Source organism: Echiichthys vipera (genome assembly GCF_963691815.1).
Source record: "Echiichthys vipera genome assembly, chromosome: 9".
Lineage (NCBI taxonomy): Eukaryota > Metazoa > Chordata > Actinopteri > Perciformes > Trachinidae > Echiichthys > Echiichthys vipera.
This window is the reverse complement of record NC_139834.1, coordinates 30689693-30717677: the sequence shown is the minus strand read 5'-3', so window position 1 is coordinate 30717677 and position 27985 is coordinate 30689693. Positions and strand designations below refer to the sequence as shown.

The window sequence follows — 27985 nt, the reverse complement described above, 5'->3', positions numbered from 1 at the left end:
AAAATAACAAATGACCACACATATGTTGCATTCTCAAAAAGAAGAAAAACAGGGTTTACTTCTTTATTAATCTTATATACAGACATTTACAGCAATCTTTACTAAAGTTATTGAAGATAGTTATGATAACTTCCTGTTGTCTGAGACAGTGTAACGGAGATAAATCACCACAGACTGTGTCCAGTTGTAGTTCCATTCTGAGAGTATATGATGCACAGTAGATATATATTGTGAAGAAGAAGCAGGGTCGTCAGTGTGAAACACAATAATGAGCAGTCAGCAATTATTTCTCCTGCATTCACTAAACTAAAGACACATGAGATGATACTGTATGTTTAAACCGTCGTCGCCCTGCAGATACAAACAGGAGGGGGCGATCTGAGAGGACCTGTGAAGAACTCTCTTTACAGCACTTAAACAGTGCTTACACAACTGAAACACCAAATTAAACATTTTAACAATACTTATTTTTAGCATCCTGCGTCTAAACTTTGTGCATAATCAGTTTTTTTATTCTTATTTATGGTTATTTATATGTTCTGTATAAATAACAAAACAGCATCACTTCATGGTGAACATTTAAACCCACTTTGGTAAAAGGTGCATGAACAGTCACCTTAGTCTGCACTCACGCTAAAGGAAGTCTTTCTGGGCATTTGGTTAAATTAATTTATTCAAAGTTTCAACTCGTCCTCATCCTGACTCGTCACATTCAGCCGTTTTGTCAGGATCCTTTGGGTCTGAACACCCCTGCACGTCAAATGCCGCTACACTATACTTACACTCGCTGTTTTAAACACAGGGAACACGTGATTAATGTTGTGAATTCATACTAAACTACTGTATGTTGTTATGTTTAGGCAACAAAATCACTTGGTTAGGGCGAGGGAAAGATCGTAGGTGGGGTCAAAGTTAGAGGTAACATAACTACATCGATGAGAAGGGGACAGGATGAGAAGGGGACACAAACCGCCGTCTCTGAGTGAAAGTGTGGTGTTTGTTTGACACATCCATCCACCCCAGCCTGCCTTCTTAAGGGTCATTTCTCTTACGTACGTTACCAACGTTCTAATCGTCACTGTCCTCATGCTTTCATACGTCCGTTATAGTGGACGTTGATCAAAACATCCTCTAGAGGGCGTGTCGCTCAGATTCAAAAGTTACTCCAAAGAAGTTTGACAACAACAAAGATTGAGACGATGGAGGAGATAACCATCCTGCGTCTGTTGAAAAGGAGGCAAAATGGCGGGCAGCGTTGCAGACAGCAGTGGTCTGTAAGACACTAAAGACGTCCCAGAGTGTGGATGGAGAATTCCACACATTGGTTTGACAGATGAGACTAAGTGACGATCAACGTCTCTTTTAGTATTTCAGGATGTCCGTCGGGGCTTTGATGACTTGCTCACCCCTGATATTCACGGCACTTTTTTGAGCAAAATGTCCAACACTGCCCCCACAATTCTTAGGTGGTACTGCAACGTTTGGTCAATATCCGCATGCTTGGAGAAATACAGGCAAAATGTACGCAGAGTACGAACAGAAGTCCGTATCCATATGCGAACCTAACATAGAACACAAATGAGCCTTAACACACAATTGACCCGGAGCACTGGCTCTGAGCACCTAATATCACTGCAGATGAGTTTGCGTTTGTCATCAAGGGGAGGCGCTTTGTGCGTCGATACCAAACGCTGAAGGCAGTGATAAAATGGCAGTATGTGACGCCGTGGGAAAGAGAACATGCTGGAGATTTTTCCAAGAGTTGTAGAAGAAGAGAATGTATACTTGCTCTAGGGGTGCAGCGGTTTTACGTTTTTTTTAATTCACGCTTTAATTTGTTAAGAAAAAACCCCCATTGTGATTAGCCTAGCTTAGCACAAAGACTAGAAACAAGGTGAAACAGATAGCACGGTTTCAGAACTCAGAATGGGGTCAGTCAGTGTGTTTACATGCGCAGCAGTAATTGGAGTATGAATAATCGGAACTCCAGTTAAGTGAATAATCAGGTTATTGCAGTTCTTCGTATACATTAGAGGGGGAGAACGGGAAGAACAATGAAGTAACTCTACCTCTGGACAGTAGGTGGCGCTCTGCCAACGACAGAAACGGGTCTTCTTGGTAGTAATCTTAGTTGCCATGGTGAAATCCTCAGTGGGTTTAAAGGCAAAGCTTGTGTTGTTGCTGTTGTTTTCAGTGCCATTGCTTCCTGATCTTTTCTATTTTTAAAAACCACTGCAGCCAAGTTGGTAGGGGCAGTTTTAACCTATAGAGCATGTGCAGACGATAGACTGTATAAAAAATAGATGTAGCCTCTCCTTCGAGGTCCATTCTCTCCACTTAATCCAATCGTACTCGCCTACGGGAGTCGGCATCTTGTCAGACTTTGACTCCGCCTCATTTCCTCTTACCAAAAAACGGCATGCATGTGACGTTGGGGGGGGAGGGAGATACGTCCATCTGACTGACGTTTACCTCCGAGGAGAAGTGAGGGCCAGGGGCTAGCTGTCACTCAAGAGGCCACGCCCCCAATTATTCATAAACTTTAACCTCCAATAAAATAAAAACTAGGCTGGTACAAAAAAATTTACCCCTCAGTGTTTTCATGGAGATATGACCTAAACATACAGACTAGAATGTTTTTTTGTCCCAGGCCTTAAACAGGTTTAATGATGGGGGTCAATGAGAAACTGCTCTATTATGAAACCTACTCCTAGTGGACACTCAGAGAACTGCAGGTTTTGGCACTTCCTGACTGGATCAACCAGGAAATCGCTGTGATGAGGGCTTGGTGCAAACCAGTGCCTCGATCATACTCCAGGAACGTTTTTAATATACACAAATACTGCGGTCAATTAGGGAGTAATTTAGGTCTGTTAACATGACAACTCAAATTTTAACACGGGTCAGGTGTTAACATGACGTTTGAGAAACTGGAGTATTACCTTAAAGGATTAATACGGAGAATGAGCAGAACACTGCCATCCAGTGTCTCAAGATCGTAGTCACAACAACAAAAAATTATTTCCACAGTCGGGTTGCCAGGTTGGTTGGCTAGTGTCCATTAGCAGTCAGGTTGCCAGGTTGCCAGCAAATCACACCATAAAAACAAGTATTGCAGAGGAGTTTGACTGACAGTTAGCGTTAGGTGTTAGTGTTAGCCGTTCCAGCTAAGTATAGATAAAAGTGATTTTAGCAATCAAGGAGAAGCGTAGCCATTTGGGCGTGTGTTTGAATGGTGTTTATCTCCTTTCTCTCAGTCCATGGAGTGAATGCTTGGCCTATATTGACCTATATTGTTTTTGCCCGTCTCCGCTCACTCAGCTGCTGGGACAAATAACGTCCCCTTCACTGAGGCTCTGAAGCAGCTGTAGGATTGGCAAACTCCATTTCACCCAGAGCCAGCCTACAGTAGCTGCACCCAACAACAGACAACCCTGGCAACCAGCAACGCCCAATGCTATTGGCTGCTACCATGGAAACAGAACGGGACAGAAAGTCATTGTCAAACCCGTCAAAATGTTTTAAAATATTAATTCAGACCAAATATATTTTTTTATGGATGTAATACTTTCATTCTCTACCCGTAAAAACGCCCCATGGGTGTGTTTTTTTGTGTTTTGTTTTTAAATATAGCTTTTAATAAAGATTCTACATATTCAACCTTTAACCTAAATATAATCAGGTTTTAAAACTGCATGTAACTGATGAGTGACTGATGACCAAAAATGTCAACAAAGCTGTTGTACTGTGAGAAATAACAACTGTCAAATGTTGCTGAACGCCAGGATCCAGGACGGTCCCAGGAGGTGCACAGGGCTAATCGTACAGGGTCACCCCCTTTGCCCCACCCCTCGTCGAATTCACACATTTGTCTTATGTTTCTATATTGCTTACTTTTGTTCCAGGCCTATTGAACTGTATTTGATTGCGTCCCAATGTTTTTACTGTTTTTTGTTGATTGTGGTGAAGCAGAAGACAATTTTTCCCCATCTCAGTAACATAACTAAATCCTCTGGCTGAACGAGAAGGTGAGTCAGTCAGTGACATCAACACGCTTCACCTCATTAACTCCCATTTTTCTTTAAAATAATTCTCCAAACAGACGCTGTAAATGTGTTTTCCTTTACGAGAACACAACATATTTATTTCTGGTAACTCACTGGCAGTAACGTTTTTTTTCTGTATTGGTAGCAGGTTGAAGCAGGTTATGCACATGTTATTCCACCCAGACCTCGGCCCAGTCAGATCACATGCAGGTGCTGTTTTCTGATGAGTGTGAATTATTAATTGACCTATATTACTCTGCAGGGGGGGGGTTAACAGGGTAATGTGCAGTCAACGCAGGAGTGTTGAGGTGAGGTCAGGTGTTTCCTCCTCCTCCTCCTCCTCACAGCCTCAGTGTCAGGATCCCACTCAGACAGGCTAACAGGAGAGAAGGTGAGGGTACTGAATCCGCACCGTCAGAAGAACTAACTTCCTTAATGTGGTATATTTTTCGTTTTGTGTCTCTCTCCTCCTTTCCCTCCATCTTATCTGGAGTTCCCTTTTTCTCCTCCTCTTTCTCCTCCATCTTTCCTTCTACTTCCTCCTCCCCTCTCAGTGTTGCTGAGGGGGCCCGTGGAGGTTGGGTGCCAGGGGCAGGTGTGTCTGGTGGTTGGGTGTCCTCCGAGTCCTGTATGGCGTTGGCGGGGGTAGTGGTGGGTACACTGGGAGAACTGGTAGTTGCGGTAGTGGCAGGCTGGACATAAAGGTCAGTTGCTGGAGGAATAACCTCCTCCTCCTGCTCTTCCTCCTCTCCGGGCTGAAGGGAAGTGTCGGACGTTGCCGAAGGAGGAACAACTGTCCCCTCCTCTTCATCCTCCTCTTCATCCTCCTCTTCATCGTCCTCATCCTCTTCCTCCACTGTGTCAGCAACTAGAAAACGCACAACAGAAGTTAATTATTTTCTTCACCCTTCACCCCAGATTATCTCATGAGGCAAGGCAAGGCAAGGCAGCTTTATTTGTATAGCACTTTTCATACACAAGGCAGACTCAAAGTGCTTCACAGCACAACATGTCATGAATTCAAATGCATTACAGAAAGACAAAGAGAATAAAAACATAGACAATAATCAAAACAGTGCGGACGTTAAAAGTGCCAAGATTTAGCAGAAAGCTAAGGTGAACATAAAAGTTTTCAGTCTAGTTTTAAAAGTGGTCAGAGTGGGTGAAAGTCTCAAATCTTCAGGAAGTTTATTCCAGCTGTTTGTTGCATAATGACTGAAAGATGCTTTCCCTTGATTTGAGTTTACTCTGCGAACCACTAACAGATTGGTCTCAGAGGATCTTAGTGATCTAGAAGGCTTATGTAGTGGGAGCATATCAGTGATATACCTCGGCCCTAGACCATGTAGTGATTTATATGTGAGCGGGAGGATTTTGAAATCAATTCTCTGACGTACAGGAAGCCAGTGTAATGATTTAAGAATTGGTGTAATGTGCTCACATTTTTTGGTCTTTGTTAGAACTCTAGCAGCAGCGTTCTGAACAAGCTGTAGCTGCCTGACAGTTTTTTTGGGAAGACCTGCAAGGAGACCGTTACAGTAGTCTAGTCTACTGGTTATAAAGGCATGGACAAGTTTTTCTAAGTCTTGAGCTGACATGAGCCCTCTAAGTCTTGTTACATTTTTAAGGTGATAGTAGGCTGATTTTGTTACTGATTTGATGTGACTGTCGAAATGTAAATCAGAATCCATAATAACCCCAAGATTTCTGGCTTTATTTGAGGTTTTCAGGGACAGTGATTGAAGGTGCTGGATGACTTTTTATGAGACTAAGTTACTTTAGGTCCATGTCATTAAATAGATTTTGAGAAATAGTGAGCACAATTTTGTATCTTTAAATGTTTTATTTTGTCCAACCTACAGTCCAAAACTCACAGATCTTCACTTTGATGTGCGTTTGTGCTGTTGAAATACCAGGTGAGGGAAACTACAGAAGGGTTTGACAAGAGGTTTTAACATTTAATAGAATCACACTCCTATCTGTAATTACATTTTTGTTTTCCATAATACCATTTCTGAATTCTTGATCATTTTAGATATCCACAAAGACATCTTTACTAATACAAATGTATAGTGTATTAGGCTGTCAATTCTACAGTAGATATCCACAATTACATTTAGATATCTAGGATGACCATCCTGGGGACTGAGGAGTAAAGACAGCGTGTCCTACCACAGAGGTTGTTTTCACATTTCTGGAGGTTTTCAGGACAGCTGGAGCACCAGTCGCCTTCAACAAACGGCCTCTCGTCTTCATAGTTCCCTCTGAGGACACAAATAGTTAAAATATAAGAATAATTTATAATTTAATCATCACATTTTTATAATCAGTGTATTCACCATTGCAGTTACACCCTACATGGAAAAAGTATGACTGTCCACTAGGGGGAGCTCCTGTTCCAGCAGCATTAACATTGATACTGTTATGTGGTGTTAGACAAAGTAATGATGGCAGCTGTGTAGTATTATCAACAACAGAAGTAGTAGTTATATTATTAGTGGTAATAATAGGAGTAATAGCCGTAATAGTAGTGGAAGCAGTAGAATAGAATATACTTTATTGATCCGAAGCTGGGAAATTACAGGAGTGGTCCCCTGATAGAGGACATATCAGATATTAGACTGATAAGAACAGATACTACACTTGAGCTTAGCCAAAAGGAAGAGAAGCGAGGTACTACTTGTAGTGGTAATATTAGTTGCAGTAGAAGTAATAGATGTGGTGGTAGTAGCACTATAGTATAGTAGTAGTAATAGCAGTAGTAGCAGTAAGGGTTGTAGCAGAAACAGTAGTTTTACTTCATTAATGAAAGTAGTTGCAGTCGTAGTAATCAGTGGTAGTAAAAGTAGTATTATTGGTCAATTCTTTGTAATAATATCAGTGGTTGTAGTAGTCATAGTAGCAGCAGTATTCATTGCGGAATTAGTAGTGGTGTAGCAGTGGTAGTACTAAAATAGTTGTTGGGGTATTAACTGAAGTAATAATAGTGGTAGTAGTCTTCTGTAGTAGTGTTAGAATCAGTATTTGTATACCGTAGTTGTGGTGCTAATGGTACCACAAAAGTGGTACTAAAGTAGTAGTAGCAGTACAGTTCAGTAGAAGTAGTACATTAGTAGTTATAGTACAGTTAGTTATAGAACAGTAGTAGTTATAGTACAGTTAGTTGTCAGGACTCCGGTCTTGTCAGTCTCTTCCCTCTTCCTTTTGTGTCAGTTTGTCTACCTCTGTCTGTTTCTCCCTGCTTGTGTCTTTCCCTGTGTGTTTGTCTGTTGGAGCTGGTAGGCGTGGTTCCGCCCAGCTGTGGCTCGTCTCCTCGTTAAGGCTATAGATAAAGAGCCGGATGTAACCAACGTCGGGTGCCAGACCTTATTGCTATTTCGTGGTTCGTGTCTCTCGTTTGGTTTGCTACCTATCGTGTTACCTTTCCGTGTTGCTTTGTTTTATGTTAATCGTTTCTTTGTGTTTTTTGTTATAGTTTCTCGAGTTCCTGTTTTCCACCATCCGTTCGCTGTTCGTCTCCTGATCCCCGCGTTTGGTTTCCCCCTCGTCTTCACCCGGACCCTGTACCTGTTTTCCCATTCCCTGGTATTTGTCGATTAAATATCTGTTTAAATCTTACTCATTGTCCGTGTCTGCATTTGGGTCCTGCCCCGAGGAGTTATTCCCCGCACCGTTCATGACAACAGTAGTAGTTATAGTACAGTTAGTTATAGAACAGTAGTAGTTATAGTACAGTAGTAGTTAAAGTACAGTTAGTTATAGAACAGTAGTAGTTATAGTACAGTTAGTTATAGAACAGTAGTAGTTATAGTACAGTAGTAGTTATAGTACAGTTAGTTATAGAACAGTAGTAGTTATCGTCCAGTTAATTATAGTACAGTAGTAGTTATAGTACAGTAGTAGTTTTAGTACAGTTAGTTATAGTACAGTAGTAGTTATAGAACATTAGTAGTTATAGTACAGTTAGTTTTAGTACAGTAGTAGTTATAGTACAGTTAGTTATAGTACAGTTAGTTATAGAACAGTAGTAGTTAAAGTACAGTAGTAGTTATAGTACAGTTAGTTATAGTACAGTAGTAGTTAAAGTACAGTAGTAGTCATAGTACAGTTAGTTATAGAACAGTAGTAGTTAAAGTACAGTAGTAGTTATAGTACAGTTAGTTATAGAACAGTAGTAGTTAAAGTACAGTAGTAGTTATAGTACAGTTAGTTATAGTACAGTAGTAGTTATAGTACAGTTAGTTATAGTACAGTAATAGTTATAGTGCAGTAGTACTTATAGTACAGTTAGTTCTAGAACAGTAGTAGTTAAAGTACAGTAGTAGTTATAGTACAGTTAGTTATAGAACAGTAGTAGTTAAAGTACAGTAGTAGTTATAGTACAGTTAGTTATAGTACAGTAAGTTATAGAACAGTAGTTGGTATAATACAGTTAGTTAAAGTACAGTAGTAGTTATAATACAGTTAGTTATAGTACAGTTGTATTTATAATAGTTATAGCACAGTAGTAGTAGTTATAGTAAAGTTAATTATAGTACACCAGCATTAGTACAGTAGTAGACTAGTACTGTAGTAGTACTAGTAGTACAGTAAAGGTAATTAGTACTGACGCTGGGTAGTAGTTGCAGACAAGGAAGGAGACTCTCTCCCAGTCCAGACCCTCCATGTTGTTACAGAGATGGAAGGCACAGCCGACTCTGTGTGTGCCTGCCCACACCATCTGTAACACACACACACACACACACACACACACACACACACACACACACACACACACACACACACACACAGTTCAGGCCCAGTCCAGAGACCAAAATATGTGTATAAATATGCGTGTGTGTGTTTATTTAATGTGACCTGTGTATAGTGTCCACACATCTTGTCTTCATCACAGCTGTTGTTGTGGTAGTCATAGTCAAGATGTTCTGCAGGAAAACATCACAACAAAACATTATACAAGTAATCTCTCTTTTAGCTCTGATTTTGGTCTGGAGGGGAATATCTTTCTCTTTTAGCTGCTAAATGCTCCTCTATCTTCATCCGCAAGTATCTTAAGTGAGTCTTTCTGTTGGACAAGGATGCATGCTCACCCAGAAACCATTTCTCCAGAGCCTCTCGAAGGTCCAGAGGCCCGGTGCCGGCGAACAGGTTCTCTCCGGTGTCCTCCAGCTCTGGGTTGTGGTTCCAGATGCACTTAGCAGCGTAGCCCTCTGCTATCACCTTCAGGCTTGGGTCCCATTTCTGCAGAGAACCAATGGAAGTTACAGAGAACAGAACGTGTTCGGAAATTCTGGTAAATGTTGTCTGAACATCGATCAATCAAACTCTGCTGCAAACTAAAAAAACAGACTCAGGGTTCGTCCTCATCCATCCCATCCACACAAGCGCGCTTTAAAAAAATCTCTGGCCCCTGTTCCTTTACATTTCTGTGTCAACATGTAAAAAGTCCTGTTAGTGGTTGGAAACAGCACTTTTGGACATGTCTGCAAGACAAGACAAGACAAAAATAACAGCACTAACTCTGACATTACTCAGTTTTCCCTGTTGATATGACATTAACACACTGAAAACTGATTTTGTTTTTGTTTTTTTAGATAATTTTTTGGCAGTTTTCAAGCCTTTTATTATATAGGACAGACAGGAAATGGGGTGAGAGAGAGGGGGGGAGACATGCAGCAAAGGGCCGCAGGTCGGAGTCGAACCTGCAACTGCTTCCTCAAGGACCTTCACCCTCTTCACATGGGGCAACTGCTCTCACCACCCCTAAAACTGATTTTCTGAAAAAGTTTTCAAAAGATCTGTTTTCAGTGACCTAAAAGAACAGTTTGCGTGCAGACGAAAGGCCAAAACAGAGAAAAGGATTTGGTTTTGCGGTTGAAATCGTGGCATGACTATGTGGCATGAAATGAAACGCCAAAAGATGACTTAACAAATTGCTGTGTTATTCATACGCGGTCTCATGAGACCAGGCTGCAATGATGGTGTAGAGTGCTCTGTTTATAGCAGAGGGCTGTGACAAAATTGAAATGAGGACATATTTATTTGGTTTGTAGATCATGGGATGATTTTGGGCCAGAATTACACCTTAAGATTGGAAACATGTCCTTCCAAAACACAAGTATGAACCTGATAATGAGCATCTTTCCCCTAAAAAAATACCTGTGTGCACCGGACCTTAGAACTCTAGAAGATCTGTTGCAGCTTGTGTGAAAGTAAAGCAGAAGTTCTGAAATGTGGCTCATCTCCATTTATAAAGACTCCTAACTATAAAGTTTATGATTGGGGAGTACAAAATCTCATGTTCCAGCTTATAATTGAATGCAGCATTTCCAGACTGGAGCTCTTCCTGTGGCTTCGGAGTTTCTCACAAAGAATCATTTTGTGAAAGAAAGATACACAAACATGAATAGAGAGAGAGACAACATGGTGCGTTTAAGATGTTACTGTACACTTTACATGAAGTCAGTTTAAACTGACTGTTATGTAACATTTTATCTTCCAGCTGTTTTTTCTTTTCCTTTTTTATTCCTGAACCTGCTTTTAATTAATGTAATGATTTTATCGTGTGGCTGTTTTTTGAGTTAGCACATTTATAGGCCTCTAAATAACTCTGACGGGTTTCATGTCTCTAGTATCAAATCAACCACAGATCATTGGCGCATTTCAGCCGTTTTCACTGAACGGATTATTTAAGATGCATGTTTGGCGTGAGGCAGCCTTATGTGTTGGTGCCAAACGCAGAGGGATGTGACAAAATGGAAATGAGGACAGGCTGTTGGGTGGTCCATGGGTCAAACAAACACAGGACTTTCACCCAGAAAACCTCGGTTCATGTCCCATTCATGTCCTGTGTATTACTGTAATTACGTTACAAATGCACTTATTTCAACCCCACCCATGATCTCTTCCTAACCCTAACCAAGTGGTTGTGTTGCCTGAACCTGACCACGTAGTTTTAAACATGAGGAACACTACAGTGTGTGTCCATGGTCACCTGGCCACCACGTTTATAAGCAATAGCTTGGCATCACAAATCACTTGTACATTTATCGAGTGGTAGTTTTGGCAACCGACGTGACCAGACGTGAGATTTGATCGTAGCTCAAGCTCAAGCTCACGCTCACGTCCAAATTGATAAATGCCGACGTTTGCCAGGAACGTTTTTCTGCCGTACGTTCGTTTGATAAATGAGGGCCATTGTGTTTGACCTTGACTCTGACGTCCCCCAAAAGTCCTGCTGACATGGCAGAGTCAGGAAATGATCTCTGTCATGACTCCATCCACATAAAGACTCCAGCCACATAAAGACTTTTGTTCGTCTGTCCTGTTTCCTTCACACACAGATAAAACCAGGAGGTGTTACTGTCAGAAAGCATGAAGTCCTCATCTCCCACTTATCTATAACCTCCATGACCCTTTGACCCTGTCACCAGCCTGAGGTATGTTTTAACTTCCTGCTATTACAGCTATGGCATGTAATTCCTTACAACTCTGTATCCCTCCACGTCTGAGAAAAGAAAACACTTACAAAACTGATAAAGTTAGCTAGCTAAAACCTGATATTAATTTAAACCTCCTGGATCACCGTGTTCTCATTAGGGTTCATCTGATATCTTATGAAATATGACGTTCTTTTTAACGCTGTGAAACAGCCACAGGTATATGACCGTGACCGTTAAGTTTAGTCAACAAAAGGTGATGGTTAAGTTTAGTCGACAAAAGGTGACGGTTAAGTTTGGACGACAAAAGGTGACGGTTAAGTTTAGTCGACGAAAGGTGACGGTTAAGTTTAGATGATAAAAGGTGACGGTTAAGTTTAGACGACAAAAGGGTTACATCTACACAGACAACAGATTGGTGTCTTTAACTCTGTTGCTAAGATACCAAAAGAATGAACAATTGGGTCCTGACTGAGAGTTTTGTTTGTGTGTGTGTGTGTGTGTGTGTGTGTGTGTGTGTGTGTGTGTGTGTGTGTGTGTGTGTGTGTGTGTGTGTGTGTGTGTGTGTGTGTGTTTATTTGTCCAATGATGACACACAACACAAACAATAGTCAGGGGTCTCCTTAACATTCCTGTCTCTCTCCAGGCTCTCTCAACATCTGGTCCGTGTTATGACTTTCAGGTCATGCACATGTTTGTGTAGTCACACACCCATACGTACGCACGCACGCATGCACACACACACACACACACACACACATACACACACACACACACACACACACACACACACACACACACACACTAACACACACACACACACACACACACACACACACACACACACACACACACACACACACACACACACATACACACACACAGAGTGACCTCTGTCCATCATACTGGAGGTCATCTGGTCTGTGAACAGCTGATTTTTGTTTCTGTTTGACTCAAATGAAAAGTTACTGATGATCACCATCTGAACAGGGGCCTGTTTCACAAAGCAGGTTCAAAAAACTCTGAGTCTAACCCTGAACTCTGAGTTGATCTACTCTGAGATAGGAAACTCTGAGTTTTCGGTTCCAGAACAGCAGATTTGCGTTAGGTTGATCAACTCAGAATAGTTTGACCTGGAGTTATGCGCGTGCACCACAAGTATAAAAAGACAGCATCAATGGAGCCCTGATTCGACGAGTCACCATGGCAACGGGGAAGCGAAGGGCTACGCTACCACTGCAACTGTAAATATGAATGCGCTCATACGGTGAGTTTGAGCAGGTTTACACCGCTGCTGCAGCAAAAGAGAGGGAGACGGTGCGGGAGGACATTGCTGCTCGGGTCAGTGCATAAGTTTAAATGTAGTCCAGTTGCAATCACAGTAATATCACAGGGGAAACTGCTTGAGTGGGAGCCTATTAGTTTATTTCATTTAAGTGCAACCCCGCGGGGGAGAAGCGCAGCTTAAGATGAAACATAAAAACATTTTTCAAACAGGTAAAACCTCAGCACAATCTCATGGTGACGCCTCATTTTGAGCATGTTTACATCGTAAAGTAAATATTACCGTAAGTGGCTGTTTTTTATACAACATATCAATGTTGTATAAAAAACTCCCATTTGCAAAAAAAACGCAGCGCAACACACAATATCTGCTGTGATATGAGAGCATGACTGGTTGTTAATGTTGGAAATGTAAGGAGGGATGAGATGGACTGTGACATGAAACGGTGTTGTGCCTTATTCAGCCCCCTCGCATTATAGGTGATATTCTGGATCAGAAGGCTATATAGGAGTAGTTTATATACTAGTAACCCAATTAAAAGCACACACTTTTGAACCTATGAATTGCAAGAAAAGCTGGGATTAAATTCAGGAAACACTAAGTCAAATACATTCAACTTGCTCAAAAGATCCATTTCATTAATTTTGTAATTATTGCTGCAGTATATTAAGGACGTCTATGCGCGGTCTGATAATCATCTCCCGACGAATATTTAATTCTGTTTGCGAAATGCGTCAGCTTTATCCACGGGATCGTTATCAAAAGGACATGCCATGGTAGTGTAAATATTCACAGCTTAATATAACTTCTAATGTAGGCCTACTGAATGATTTTTATACGTTGTATACCAAAAACTCCCGTTTGCAAAAAAACGCAGCGCAACACAGAATATCTGCTGTGATATGAAACAGTACCGCTCAAAAGAGAATTGCCTGGAAATGCAAGAACATCTATAATCAATAGTTTGATAATCATCTCCCGACGAATATTTAATTCTCTGCACAGTAATGCTGCACTACGCCAAAACTCGCCCGCTGACTGAATGAATGAGGAAATCAAACACCGTGTGTGGCTGAAAGAGGGCGGAGACAGAGAGAAACTCAAGGTTTTCTGAGAAAAACCTGGTCCCGACCAGGTTAGTTTCAGAGAGCATGTTACCATGGTAACTGACCAAGAGGTTAAGTTACCTCTCTTTGTGAAACAGGCTAGAGTTACCCCTCTGTCTCTGGTTTGAGTTACCTCCCTTTGTGAAACGGAAAACTCAGAGTTTCCCTCATTTCAGGGTTAACAGACTCAGAGTTTCCACTAAACCTGCTACTGGTTTATCTGTCTATCTATCCAGTTGTTGTTTCATTCTACAGGCATTTTTTGGCCAATCACAACAGAAATCTGTTCTCTGTCATTTCCTTCCAGTTCAACACACTCCCTCCTCTTCCAGTTCTGTCCATCTCATCTCACTCGTTTTCTCCCAGTTTTACAACTACTCTATATCATTTCCTCACGTTGTCTCTCTACATCCCTTCTTATCTCCCTCTCTGTCTTTTCTCAAACCTTGTCTCCACCTCCTTCTGTCCTTCTCTTTCCTTTCTTCCCTTCCTTCCTTGTCTCCGTCCTCTTTTTCTCTGCACTCCTTCCTTCCTCCCATCTCTCGCTCTATTCATCTTTGTCTTTTTTCTTCAGTCGACTGAAAGAAAAACATGCCTATGGAAATGTCCCGGTCAGGCTTCGCCGGTGGAGCAAGGCTGAGACCTCTCCTGCTCCACACACACACACACACACACACACACACACACACACACACACACACACACACACACACACACACACACACACACACACACACACACACACACACACATTCCTCGGGTGCTCACTCATTCACTAGCTAATTTTCATTTCTCTGTCTAAACATTGTTCCCCCTCTTCGTCTCTTTCGCAACAGTCATTCTCCTCTGTTGCTCAACGCTTAGCGCCGCTGACTCCCTCCCTGTCTCCCTGTCTGTCCATCTGTCTGTCTGTAGTCCGGAATGATTTCCCTGCTGCGTTCCTCCTCTGACACTCGTGTTATTACAGTTTTTCTCAATTGCTAAAACACTAAACCCTGTTGTCTGAACCAATTTCTCTGTTGCCTGAACACACTGATTGAATCAATCACTCTTTTGGCAAAACCATGAGCACTTTTCACCTGTTTAGACACAACTTCCCAACACATTTTCATTGTGATTCACATGTGCTGCATAATTGTGAGCACAGGTGGCAAAAGTCAAACACAATTAAAGCACGGTTGTCACTATTTGAACACAACAACTCAAAATTGATAACACTTGTGGCTGATGATGTGAGGGAATATATAAAGTCAGTTCAGAGAGCACTGATTTGTGAGGCACTACAATGGACAGAAATCTAAGAGGAAGTGTTTGTGTGAGAGGAGGTCGAGGAGGTCGAGGTGATCAAGGTGGTCGAGGTGATCAGCGAAGACAAAGAACAGTAATATCTGATGAAATCAGAGCTACTGTGATTGACCATGTTCTTGTCCATGGTATGAGCATGAGGGAGGCCGGACAAAGTGTACAACCAAACACAGCTAGATTCACTGTGTCCACCATAATCCAAAGATTTAGAGAAGAGAATAGGTAATTATATTTTTTGACATTATAGTAAAGTATGAACATGTTGAGAGCAAATTACTGTATGACATATTACAGTATATACTGTACCACAGTATACTGTAAGTACATATATGTTTCAGTACATCACTGTGCCAATGTACTGTAGTATTGTAATGGAGGGTTAGTCTAACTGTCTGTAGGCCTAGTATTCCATGTATATTTTTTGTAACTGCATGTTCTCTTTTTGTAGAATTACAGTTTTTCTCCATTGCTAAGACACATTTCTTGAAAGCTTCTCTCCTTTTCTCTAAACTGTGAACACAAACCCCAATTTTCAAGCTACATTCACAAAACCTCAGACTCTTCTTGCAAAACCAAACTTTCACCTCAAAACAGTTCAATCTGTGCCCAAAACTGAACTTTGTTGTCAAATCGTGCCCCAAGTCAATCAAAATTAAAAACACTACTGAGCAGCCACTAAACACTACATAGAAAAATAGAAAACACAATGCTCAGGACATGAAGCTGAATGCATGCTGCAAAACAAAAAAACTTGCATTTAGCACTTTACACAAAGGAAAAAAACAGAAATCTTGTGCATTAACATGTAGCACTTGTACAGTACAAAAAACAAAGATCTTTTGCATTTACAGTACACATATTATTTGTTCAAAACAAACAGAAACCGTATGCATTTGCCACTTGTGTACAGTTCGGCATTGTCCTCACGGACCATATCAACAATTAGGGTCTCCTGGTGTGGGGAGAACATACCTGTCCTCACACCCTTATGTGACAGTCTTTCAATTCTACAAAAAGAGAACGTGCAGTTACAAAAAATATACATGGAATACTAGGCCTACAGACAGTTAGACTAACCCTCCATTACAATACTACAGTACATTGGCACAGTGATGTACTGAAACATATATTTACTTACAGTATATACTGTGGTACAGTATATACTGTAATATGCCATACAGTAATTTGCTCTCAACATTTACATACTTAACTATAATGTCAAAAAAGACCCGTTCTCGTCTCTAAATCTTCGGATTATGGTGGACACAGTGAATCTAGCGATGTTTGGTTGTACCCTTTGTCCAGCCTCCCTCATGCTCATGCCATGGACAAGAACATGGTCAATCACAGTAGCTCTGATTTCATCAGATATTACTGTTCTTTGTCTTCGCTGACCACCTTGACCACCTTGACCTCCTCGACCTCCTCTCACACAAACTCTTCCTCTTAGATTTCTATCCATTGTAGTGCCTCACAAATCAGTGCTCTCTGAACTGGCTTTATATATTCCCTCACATCATTAGCCACAAGTGTTATCAATTTTGAGTTATTGTGTTCAAGTAGTGACAACCGTGCTTTAATTGTGTTTGACTTTTGCCACCTGTGCTTACCATTATGCAGCACATGTGCATCACAATGAAAATGTATTGGTAAGTTGTGTCTAAACAGGTGAAAAGTGCTCATGGTTTTGCCAAAAGAGTGATTGATTCAATCAGTGTGTTCAAGCAACAGAGAAATTGGTTCAGACAACAGGGTTTAGTGTTTTAGCAATTGAGAAAAACTGTAAAAGACTGTCACATAAGGGTGTGAGGACAGGTATGTTCTCCCCTAATTGTTGATATGGTCCGTGAGGACAATGCTGAACTGTACACAAGTGGCAAATGCATACGGTTTCTGTTTGTTTTGAACAAATAAAATGTGTACTGTAAATGCAAAAGATCTTTGTTTTTTGTACTGTACAAGTGCTACATGTAAATGCACAAAATTTCTGTTTTTTGTCTTTGTGTAAAGTGCTAAATGCAAGTTTTTTTGTTTTGCAACATGCATTCAGCTTCATGTCCTGAGCATTGTGTTTTCTATTTTTCTATGTAGTGTTTAGTGGCTGCTCAGTAGTGTTTTTAATTTTGATTGACTTGGGGCATGATTTGACAACAAAGTTCAGTTTTGGGCACAGATTGAACTGTTTTGAGGTGAAAGTTTGGTTTTGCAAGAAGAGTCTGAGGTTTTGTGAACGTAGCTTGAAAATTGGGGTTTGTGTTCACAGTTTAGAGAAAGGGAGAGAAGCTTTCAAGAAATGTGTCTTAGCAATCGAGAAAAACTGTAACTGGAGGGAGTCTGCAGCAGGACAAACACTGATCTGCTAACCTATTCCATGAAGCACTTCACTGCACTGACTAGTTTACATGCACAGTTTTTTCCATAATTTAGAAAATAAACCCCACAATGGGCCTTATGCAAGAACGTTTTTAGTTTTCTTATCTTAACTTTCTCTGTCAGATTCAGAAAAAGCTTGGATAACTGTGTGATTGAACAGCATGAACATGATGACAACGAAAAGCAGTAAACGGTGCATGTTTAAAAGCATGTGGTCTGTCGCATGATGCATATCCCGACTGACTGACCATTCACCGTATCTGAATCTGCATGAACACGACTGGACCTCAACTTTATGCAAATAAGCCACTGATCAAATATGAACCAAGATTCTGTTATGTTCTGTTGTGTTGTAGATTTCAAGCTTAACTGTTTTCTGAAACACATTTTAGTTTACTGTTCAGCTGTTAAATGAGAATGTTTGTGACCCGGACGCCATTTTCAAACCAAGCACCAGCCATTGGCCGGAGCTGACAGGTCCGTCCTAAATACTACGAAAAGTTATACACATTTTTATGAAAAAACACAGAAGAAACGCGATGACAGACCGCAGGACTCGACCAGAAGTGCAACAACGCACAAAAAAACGTGACCAATTTTAGCCAACACAAGGTGACAGTTAGGGTTAGGCATAAAAAACACATCAGAAACAAATCCATTGATTGGTTTAGTACGGATGAGAATTGAACCCCGCCCCCCTGGATTAAAGTCCTTTGTTTTTGGAACAATGCAAAGACCAGCTCTCAAGTACGACTTGGTCCCCTTCGTTCGTACCAAAGAGCCGTTTAGAAAAAGGGGATTGTTTGTGAACTCTTACCGGTGGTTTTGGACATGCAAACAAAGCTCCACAGTTTTGCTGGATACTTTGTTGCCTTCATGCATGAACAACATGAATGCAAACATACAACAGACAATGATGGTATTTGTTCATTTTAAACTTATTTAAAGTTTGATAAATTCATGGGTTCATGGCCTGAGGCGTCACCTGAGCTCATCGTGGGGAAAAACAAAGGCACAGGCTGTTCTTTTAGAAGCTAAAAGTCTTATCTCTCTGCTTGATGAAATATGAATCCTGTCTTATCCCCTCCTGGCCCACTCACCTCCACAGTATTAAAACAACTTGTTGGACATGTTTCACCTGGTAAAAACCTCAGGTTATCTGTACAGGCTTCTTGTTTGCTCCTCTGTAGCTCAGTGACAGCATCAGTGCCAACACAACTTTTTCAGATTATGATGAAATAAAAATATTCAGATCAGATTTAAAATCTTCATAAAATATGAAGATATTCAGGTCCAAACAACCACACTGGGACACAGTTCTAAACTTCACTCATTTCTGAAATCCAGCGCCATAAAAGCACATCAGTGTTCATGTCACAGCAGCAGCTTGTCTCTGCTCCACTGACTAAACCAAAACAGCCAGCCGGCTCCAACCTGCCCCGGAGCTCCGACACAGAGACTTGTTCTGACCTTCAGTTCACCTGAAAGTCCGACGTAACAAACTGTTCTGGGGTCGGACGCAGTGTCACGCAAAGGGGAAACTTTGAAAAGGACGGAGAGCCAAGTGACATCTGCAGCTGCAGAACATCTGCCTGCTGCTCCAGCGTTTTAGCATCTCTACAAATTTTATACCGACGTTTATGGCCTCCAGTCCACGTGATGAACACTGGTGTGTTTTCTTTCAGCACCGCTCACAGATCCAAATTTCCAGTTCATAACATGATGAAAACTAAGAGCACCCATAAAGTGAAATTCCGGTGTAAAATCATCCAATGGAGTTTTTAGGCAAATTAGGTCATCAAATAAGCCATCAACCATGTTGTGGTTTGCTGCAGATGTAACATAGTTAAAAAGGTTCATGGTAAATAAATCCCACTACATGGGACAACACTGCCATCCACAGTTCTAAAACCTGCCGTAGTAGCAAAGGATTATGGGTAATCCTCAAAGCAACGGAGGATTACATTGAGTTAACGTGTCTGAGAATGTCTGTGGACAAAAACAATGTTAACTTATTTCTTAAGTACTTAAACGCTAAGCTGACTGTTTTTGAGCATGCGCTGTTTGTCTACGACAGATGATTGAACGCCACCATTATCTTTTGTTATATACGCAGAACAAATAAACAGCTGTTACCCAAACCTGATCAGCTCTGAGATTCATTTGGCCAGAAGACACCCAACAGAGAGGTCACACAGACACGGTAATCCCTCTGCCTCAGCGTCTCCATCAGCGGCTCACTGTCCAGATTTAAAACAATAAGCCACTGGTTCATCAGAGCACGGTCATCGTATCGCCATGGCAGCCTATGAAAAGTTTCTGGGTTGTAAGCTTTCATTTTTGTTTCACAACTGGGAAAGATACAAACACTTAAAGTTGCAGGCGAGTCGCCTTTACCCATGGGTCGTCCGGCAACATACGCCCCCTGACCCCTGACCTCTGACCTCTGACCTCTGAGATCTGCGTAATGTTTCGGTGCTGCAGGGAAAGCTGTGTGGGTCTTTTCTAAACCTTATTAACTTATATTTCACCAAACTGCTACAAACCACAAGATTAACGTGTTTCACTGGAATAAATCATCAATGGGCTCCTTCCTTTGGATTGCATTTGGTTATTGACTTGAATGGAGCAGCTGGTACTGGGGCCAGTAGGTAAGTCTTTCAAAACACTCTTTTAATAAACTCTGTGTTTACATACTACTTTGTTGGTGCTTCAGTTAATGAGTAGGGACTCTTATCATGCTGCTGCAGAGGTATGGTGGTATTTGTATATATTTATATATTACTGCAATTTCCCAGCTGGGCTGGGATGATTTTACACCGGAATTTCACTTTAATGAAGTGTCCTGACACGAGGTCGCCAGCTAAATCAAGGTAAATCATGATAAATACTAACATGGCAAACATAACTAAACATTAAGCATGTTAATAACCTCCATGATGTGTGCTCAACAGTTGAATCAAGCAAGCATGAATTACTATCAAGATAATATCCTAAATGTTTGATTCACATACAAAAATTTCAGTATATTAATGTTGTAGTTCGTAAGATTTCCATCTGTTCAGTTCCTCTCTATAAAAGAGTGAGTTAAAAAAAATAGTGATTGATAATATGACCCTCAAATGAAAGCAGTTGTATTTGCTGCCCTGTTGAGCAATATGATCGTGATGATATGATGAGTGTCTGTGGAGACTTTCACCGCTAAAATCAAGTGACTGTTATTTGTTATTTTGTTATTTTGTTATTTGTTATTTGTTATTTATGTTTTACGTTGTTCCCCTTCTATCTCTGGACCTCCTAGCATGTGAAGGCATCATGCCACCGATCTGCTGACGGCATACAGTCGACACTGTTCGGTTTCCAAAGGAACTCTGGGAGATGAAGTCCCAGAGGCTTGCCTGCAGTTACATCTTACCACCAAAGAGGCTGCTAGAAACAACGTATTCTACAACGTACTCAACTCAACTCAAACTTTATTTATAGAGCACATTTTAAATAACCAATGGTCAACCAAAGTGCTTTTCACTTCGGTAATTATGGACCAGAACGTCTCTCTGGATGGCTTCCACACCCTTCGGGCTGACTGGGGTTGCACCGAGAGCGGTAAGAGGAAAGGGGGGGTCTTGCCATTCTAGTAAACAGCAGATGGTGTAATCCTGGTCATATCCCCATTAAAGAACAGCTCTGTAGCCCGGATGTTGAACTGCTTGCCGCTGGACTCCGTCCATAACATCTGCCTAAAGAGATCCCGCATGTCATCACTGTTGTTCTGTACATCCCTCCCTCTACACACACACCAGACTCCAGACTCAGCACCCCAGTTCCCTCATTATCATGTCGGGAGACTTTAACCACGTCACCTTGGATAGAGTTCTGTCGACCTTCCAGCAGTACCTGAGCTGTCCTACCAGGGAGGAGAGGACTCTGGACCAGATGTATGCTAACATTAAGGATGCATACATCTCCTCTTCTCTCCCCCCTCTGAGCAGATCAGATCATAACCTGGTTCACCTCAAACCCTGCTTTGTGCCTCTGGTGAAGAGGAAGCCTACGACCACAAGGACTGTGAGGAGGTGGTCTGAGGAGGCTTATGAGACACTGCAGGTCTGCTTAGAAGTGACTGACTGGCAATTATAGGAGAAAGCTGGAGAACAAACTCCAGTGAAACAACATGAGGGATGTGTGGAGTGACATGAGAACCATCACTGGGTTCCAGAAGACTGGTAGCACAGCGTTGGAGGGCAGTATGGACCAGGCCAATGAACCTATTTTTTAATAGGTTTGATACTGCGGCCTATCCCCCACATGACTCTGCTGCTGGCGGCCCCTCAACGACTGCCACTTTACCTCCCCCTACTCCTCCTCCTTACAGGCCCCTTACCTTCCCCTCCCCACCTCACTTCACACTTACCTATTTCATCCCTCCCCCCTGCCCTACATCATGTCCTCCACAACCTGATGACCTCAGCCTGCCCCCGACAGACACCTCTATAGTGTCCTTCAAGCCTGACCTGGTGAGAAGACAACTGATGAGACTCCACTCTGGCAAAGCTGCAGGCCCCAATGGGGATTTTTCCAGGGTGCTTAAAGCCTTTGCCCCCCAGCTGTGTGGAATACTGAGTCATGTCTTCAGCCGGAGCCTTCACCTCCAGAGGGTCCCTGTGCTGTGGAAGACGTCCCACAGGGGATTGTCCTCTCCCTCTCTTCATCCTCTTCACCTCAGACTTCAACAATTGCACTGTCACCTTCAGAAGTTTTCTGATGACTCAGCAGTAGTTGGCTGCATTGGAAAGGGGGGTGAAAGTGAATACAGGACTGTTGTGGGCAACTCTGTCACTTGGAATGAGCAGAATCATCTGCAGCTCAACATGACTAAAACAAAGGAGCTCGTAGTGGATCTGAGGAGGGTAAAAACACCTGTGACCCCTGTCTCCATCCAGGTGGTCCCTGTGGGTACAGTTGAGGAGTACAAATACATGGGGGTTCACTTTAATAACAATCCCCAAGGTAATTTTAGTCTAAAGCAACTGGCTATTTTTCTAGGAAGACGTTTCACCTGTCATCCGAGTGGCTTCATCAGTTCATGTATGCATCTAACTAGACTGGGACTGGTCCAACTATCTGGTGTGGAGATTTAACCTTTCACAAGGCCGATGATGTCACTGGAGACATTTGTGCTCAAAGTGCCAACGACCATTTGTGAACAGTTGTTCTTTGAGGTTAGATTGTTGAATCTCCCGGGAAGGGATGAAAGAGCAGCATTGTTAAGTGGTGTCTCAGACCTCTTCCTCTGTTTAGTGATGGTTTCTCTACTTTTGCATAGATGGCTTCTTTTACTCCTCTTTCAAACCATCTGTCCTCTCCGTCCAAGATTTTGGACATTGTTGTCATCAAAGGAGTGGGCTTTCTCCTTGAGATGTAATTGGACAGCAGAGTCCAGGCCTGAGGAGTTAGCTCTCCTGTGTTGGGCCATGCGTTTATGCAGTGGTTGTTTTGTTTCTCCAATGTAGAGATCTTTGCATTCCCCGTTGCATCGAACAGCATGCGATGTACTAGTCTCTGACTGAGTGTGTTACTATACTATACAATGCATCCCACCCCCTCTCCGTAATACGAACTCAATCATAAACTATTGCTCTTTTGCACATTTTTACAGTACTTTGCAAATGATTACAGTAGTTTTGTATATATTACTATTGTAAATTTGATATTTTATATATACAGTTTTATATATATATGTATATATACATGTCATGAAATTGGCACCTGCCCACACACCAAATGCGGGTAACTTTTGTGATTGGCGGGAGAAAAAAACACTGTTGCAGTGGCTAGTGGCCAAAAAAGTTAATTTCAGTCCCTGTGTATATATATATATATATATATATATATATATATATATATATATATATATTCGGGGTGAAACGGTTCACAAAATCCACTGCTAGGTTCATATCGCGGGTTTCGGGTCACAGTTTTTCGGTTCGGTTCGGTTGTTTTTTTCTGTCTTTTAGATTCTAAAAATACCATGTATCAGATCTGTAGCCTAGTAATTAAAAAAATTGAATCAGATATTCTTAAGGACATGTCATGCAATCATGCAAAAACTGAAATAATAAGGCAGCTTGCTTAGGGATTAATAATCTTAAATTAAATTGAAGTAAGATTTTGAAACAGTAGGAGACACATTGCTAAATTTACGTGTTTATATATTTAGTTGGCAAAAAGGTTAACAATTGTTTGCCTTCTAGGTAAGAATATAAACACTTTTACATTATCAAATCTTAGAAAAAATAAAGAAAATAGGTTTTCTTTCACTAAAATACGCACAAACAGCAATCACTGAACTGACTGAAATAGGCTACATCAGGGTTGTATAATTAATCTCTTACTTGAGTATTTTATTTACATGCTACTTCATACTTCTACTCCACTACAAATCAGTGGAAATATTCTACTTTTTTACTCCACTACATTTATCTGATTACTTCAGTAACTAGTTACTTTACCAGTCTGACAAGCACTTATGAAACATTAGTTGATTCAACAAAAACTGGACTGACACAAATGAACGTAACATAAATGCAGAGTAGCATGATTTTTTATCAACTTCTCTTTACACGCGGATATGGCTGCAGAGTAAAGGCTTCACAGAGACAGAAACAAAAACTTCTCTGGTGAACTGACGGTTTGTCAAATTTTCTTTTTTTCAGAGTAGAAATAGACATTGATGTGGTGATTTAACCACGGATTTGACCAGACTGAAATGAACAAACAGAGCGGAGCTTGGCGACCTGTTGCCAAGAGGATTCAGAAACCCATGAAGAAGAGTGTAGCGGGAGCGTGTGTAGCGGGAGCGTGCGTGCGTAGCGTGCGTAGCGTGCGTAGCGTGCGTAGCGTTGTGGTCGTGTGCCTTCAGGGCGCGCATGGAGCAAGTCTCCCAGCGTCGGGACTTGAGACGTATTGCTGAGACGTACCATTGAGATGGATATGAGAAAGGACAGCGGTCATGAAGGCTTATGCTACGTTGCACCTCATAAACCGAACGGTATACACGTGTACAGAACCGTGACATGCGTACCGAACGGGACGGATTTTTAACCGTTCCACCCCTAATATATGTATATATATAGAAGACTCTGGAGGCAGTTGCAAGGTACCGACGGGCCAGAAGGGACTGCAGCCTCTGCTGTGCCAGAAGGGCTACAGCCTCTGCTGTGTCAGAGGCAAAGCAGCGGGTGTGGGAGAAGTTCGGAGAAGTCATGGAGAACGACTTTCGGGCGGCACCAAGGTGCTTCTGGAAAACCATTCGACACCTCAGGAGGGGGAAATGGGGAACTGTCCAATGTTCAGCTGATGAGGTAATCGGGCGGTGGAAGGAGCACTTTGAGGAACTCCTTAATCTGACTAACATGCCTTCTTTTGTAGAGGCAGAGCTGGAGGCTGATGGGGAATCATTGTCAATGACTCTGGTAGAAGTCACTGAGGTAGTCAAACAACTCCACAGTGGCAAAGCCCCAGGGATTGATGAGATTTGTCCAGAAATGCTGAAAGCTTTGGGTTTGGAGGGGCTGTCTTGGTTGACACTTCTCTTCACCATTGCGTGGAAGTCTGGGACAGTGCCAAGGAAGTGGCAGACTGGGGTGGTGGTTCTCATATTTTAAAAGGGGGACTAGAGGGTGTGTGCCAGTTACAGGGGTATCACACTACTCAGCCTCCCTGGTAAAGTCTACTCCAAGGTGCTAAAAAGGAGGGTTCGTCCTATAGTCGAACCTCAGATCGAAGAGGAACAATGCGGATTCCGTCCTGGACGTGGAACAACGGACCAGCTCTTCACTCTTGCAAGGATCCTGGAGGGGGCCTGGGAGTATGCCCATCCAGTATACATGTAGGAGTATGGGGTGAGGGGGTCACTTCTGTGACCAAAAGGACGCTAACAACTTTAAGATGTAATTGTTCTCTAATCTTAGTCCTCACAGTGTCAAACCTTAAGATATTTTCCACTCTGCGTTTTTACAGATCTGTCTCCGGAGATGAAAACAAAGACATGCAGCACAATGTTGTTCCCTGAGTGTTTTTTAAAGAAACATTTCAAGCTTTTTTCTAGCTCACTCACAGAGCAAACGATTATTTGCCGTTCAAGCCATTTCAAATGGCCATTTTGATATTAATCTTTTATCAATACATACACTTCTTCTAAAGAGGTTGTCCCCCAAACATGGGTTTTTTGTCTCTTTCCCTGCAAATACTTTGCGTGTGACCTGCTGAATTATCAGATTTATCACATAATACAGCTCTGATGCATGTTGCTTCAAGTTCTGCACAATTAGATTAGTTAGCCTGAACACCAGCTTCTGTTTCCAAGCATAATGACATGTCTGTGGATTACTCAGGATGAAGTCAACAGTTTCATTGAAACCTTCTAATATTGAATTAAACAGGCAGTCCTCACTCACTGTTGCTCTGTGATTGTGAAAGTGTACAGGAATTCATATGTGATCCACATATTTGTTAATGTAGAATTGATGTCCTGAGCACAGAATGAAGTCAGGTGACGTAGTATCAGAGCGCCAAAATCCCTGTAGGAAGAATAGTTGGGTCGGATGGGTCCAAAACACAGGACTTTGACCTGGAGGACTGGTGTTCAAGTCCTGGAAGAACTAAGAAAAACCACCACCTTTATCTGATCTGATCCAAGTCCTTTAGAGACTAAACTTAACCCTCACCTTTAGAGACTAAACTTAACCGTCACCTGTAGTGACTAAACTTAACCGTCATCTTTAGAGACTGAACTTAACCGTCACCTTAAGTGACAGAACATAACCGTCACTTTTAGTGACTAAAGTTAGCCTTCACCTTTACTGACTAAACTTAACCGTCACTTTTACTGACAGAACGTAACCTTCACCTTTAGAGACTAAACTTAACAGTCACCTTTAGTGACTAAACTTAACCGTCACCTTTAGAGACTAAACTTAACCGTCTCCTTTATTGACTAAACTTAACCGTCACCTTAAGTGACTAAACTTAACCTTCACCTTAAGTGGCTAAACTTAACCGTCTCCTTTAGTGACTAAACTTAACCGTCACCTTTAGTGACTAAACTGAACTGTCACCTTCAGTGACTAAACTTAACCGTCACCTTTAGTGGCTAAACTTAACCGTCTTCTTTAGTGACTAAACTTAACCGTCACCTTAAGTGACTAAACTTAACCGTCACCTTTAGTGACTAAACTTAACAGTCACCTTTTGTTGTCTAAACTTAGCCGTCACATTTTGCCGTCTAAACTTTTTCATTAGTTTTGGTTAAATATCATACAACCACGTTGTTGTGAAGTGATTCTATTGGTGATGGTCTGGTGTTAGACCTTAACAGTCAGTCTCTTTAGTCCGACTCACTGGATGTAGACTGACGGCATTCTCCTCCCCTTTCACTTTATTTTGCAAGGCCACCACCCAAGATAATTGTGATCATTTTAAAGAAATGCAAAAATACCAGACCCAGATCGTACTTTAGAGAGGTCCTGCAACACGAGGCTAGTTTCACATTTACTTGCCAATTAGTTGCAGGGAAACTCTCAGACGATCTGTGTTTTTTTCTGAGGAATTATGTCACAAACAGCAAATCAAATGCCTCTGCAGCTGTGTTTCTGCAGCTGTAGTCAGGGAGGACACTCTCATGTCCGAGGATGATATCTGACATTAAATGGACAACATTAGCTCATTATATCAATATCTCTCTCCCCTTATTTACGTCCGTCTGTTGGTTGATGTGGAGTTGGGCTAACGTTAATGAACACAATGAGCTGTAAGCTGATGGTGGTATTTGAAGTAATCTTACCAGAGGCAGCATGGCCGAGGCGCTGGGTGAAACCTGTCCTCTGTAGTGGTTATGAAGCTCCACCAGCAGCTCCTCCTGCTCCTCGCTCAGAAAGCTCCAGGCTCCAGGAACCACCAGGGCCCCCAGCAGGAGCCATGCCCAGAGAGGAGCTCCCCTCAGTGGGCAGAGGCAGCGGCTCGCAGACCCCCTCCTCTGCCGGGAGCTCTGGGAGGCTCGATCCTGGGTAGTCCTTGGGGTCAGGACCCCCTGCTGAGTAGGGGCCCCCTGGAGCTCTGAAAGGCTCCACTGGTGCATGATGGGAAACAGAGTCCTGAGAGATGTATCCTCAAGTGGTCAGTCCTGAGTTCAGCTAAGTGTGTGTGTGTGTGTGTGTGTGTGTGTGTGTGTGTGTGTGTGTGTGTGTGTGTGTGTGTGTGTGTGTGTGTGTGTGTGTACAATAAGCCACTTGTCTTTGCCTGTTTGTGTGTGTGTGTGTGTGTGTGTGTGTGTGTGTGTGTGTGTGTGTGTGTGTGTGTGTGTGTGTGCGTGCGCGTGTGTTTAAGAGTCAGTTAAAGTGTGTGTGTGTGCGTGTGTGTGTGTTCCCTGCTCAG

General features: G+C 42.0%; 1 protein-coding gene across 1 annotated transcript; it reads right to left on the bottom strand.

The window, feature by feature from the left end:
- Positions 1-32: 32 nt before the first annotated feature.
- Positions 33-27985, bottom strand: LOC310952207 (uncharacterized protein). Its single transcript, XM_083920739.1, has 6 exons — positions 27396-27985; positions 9137-9287; positions 8904-8971; positions 8657-8766; positions 6219-6310; positions 33-4914 (listed from the first exon to the last, which is right to left on the bottom strand). Exons 1-6 carry the CDS (start codon positions 27687-27689, stop codon positions 4388-4390), a joined length of 1242 nt encoding a protein of 413 aa, XP_083776865.1. The 5' UTR covers positions 27690-27985; the 3' UTR covers positions 33-4387.

Coding starts and splice junctions, on each gene's coding strand:
- LOC310952207 (XM_083920739.1), bottom strand. CDS start 27,689: ATGCACCAGTGGAGCCTTTCAGAGCTCCAGGGGGCCCCTACTCAGCAG. Junction 8,767..8,903: donor TGTGTGGACACTATACACAG/GTCACATTAAAT, acceptor TGTGTGTTACAG/ATGGTGTGGGCAGGCACACA. Junction 4,915..6,218: donor ATGTGAAAACAACCTCTGTG/GTAGGACACGCT, acceptor TGCGTTTTCTAG/TTGCTGACACAGTGGAGGAA.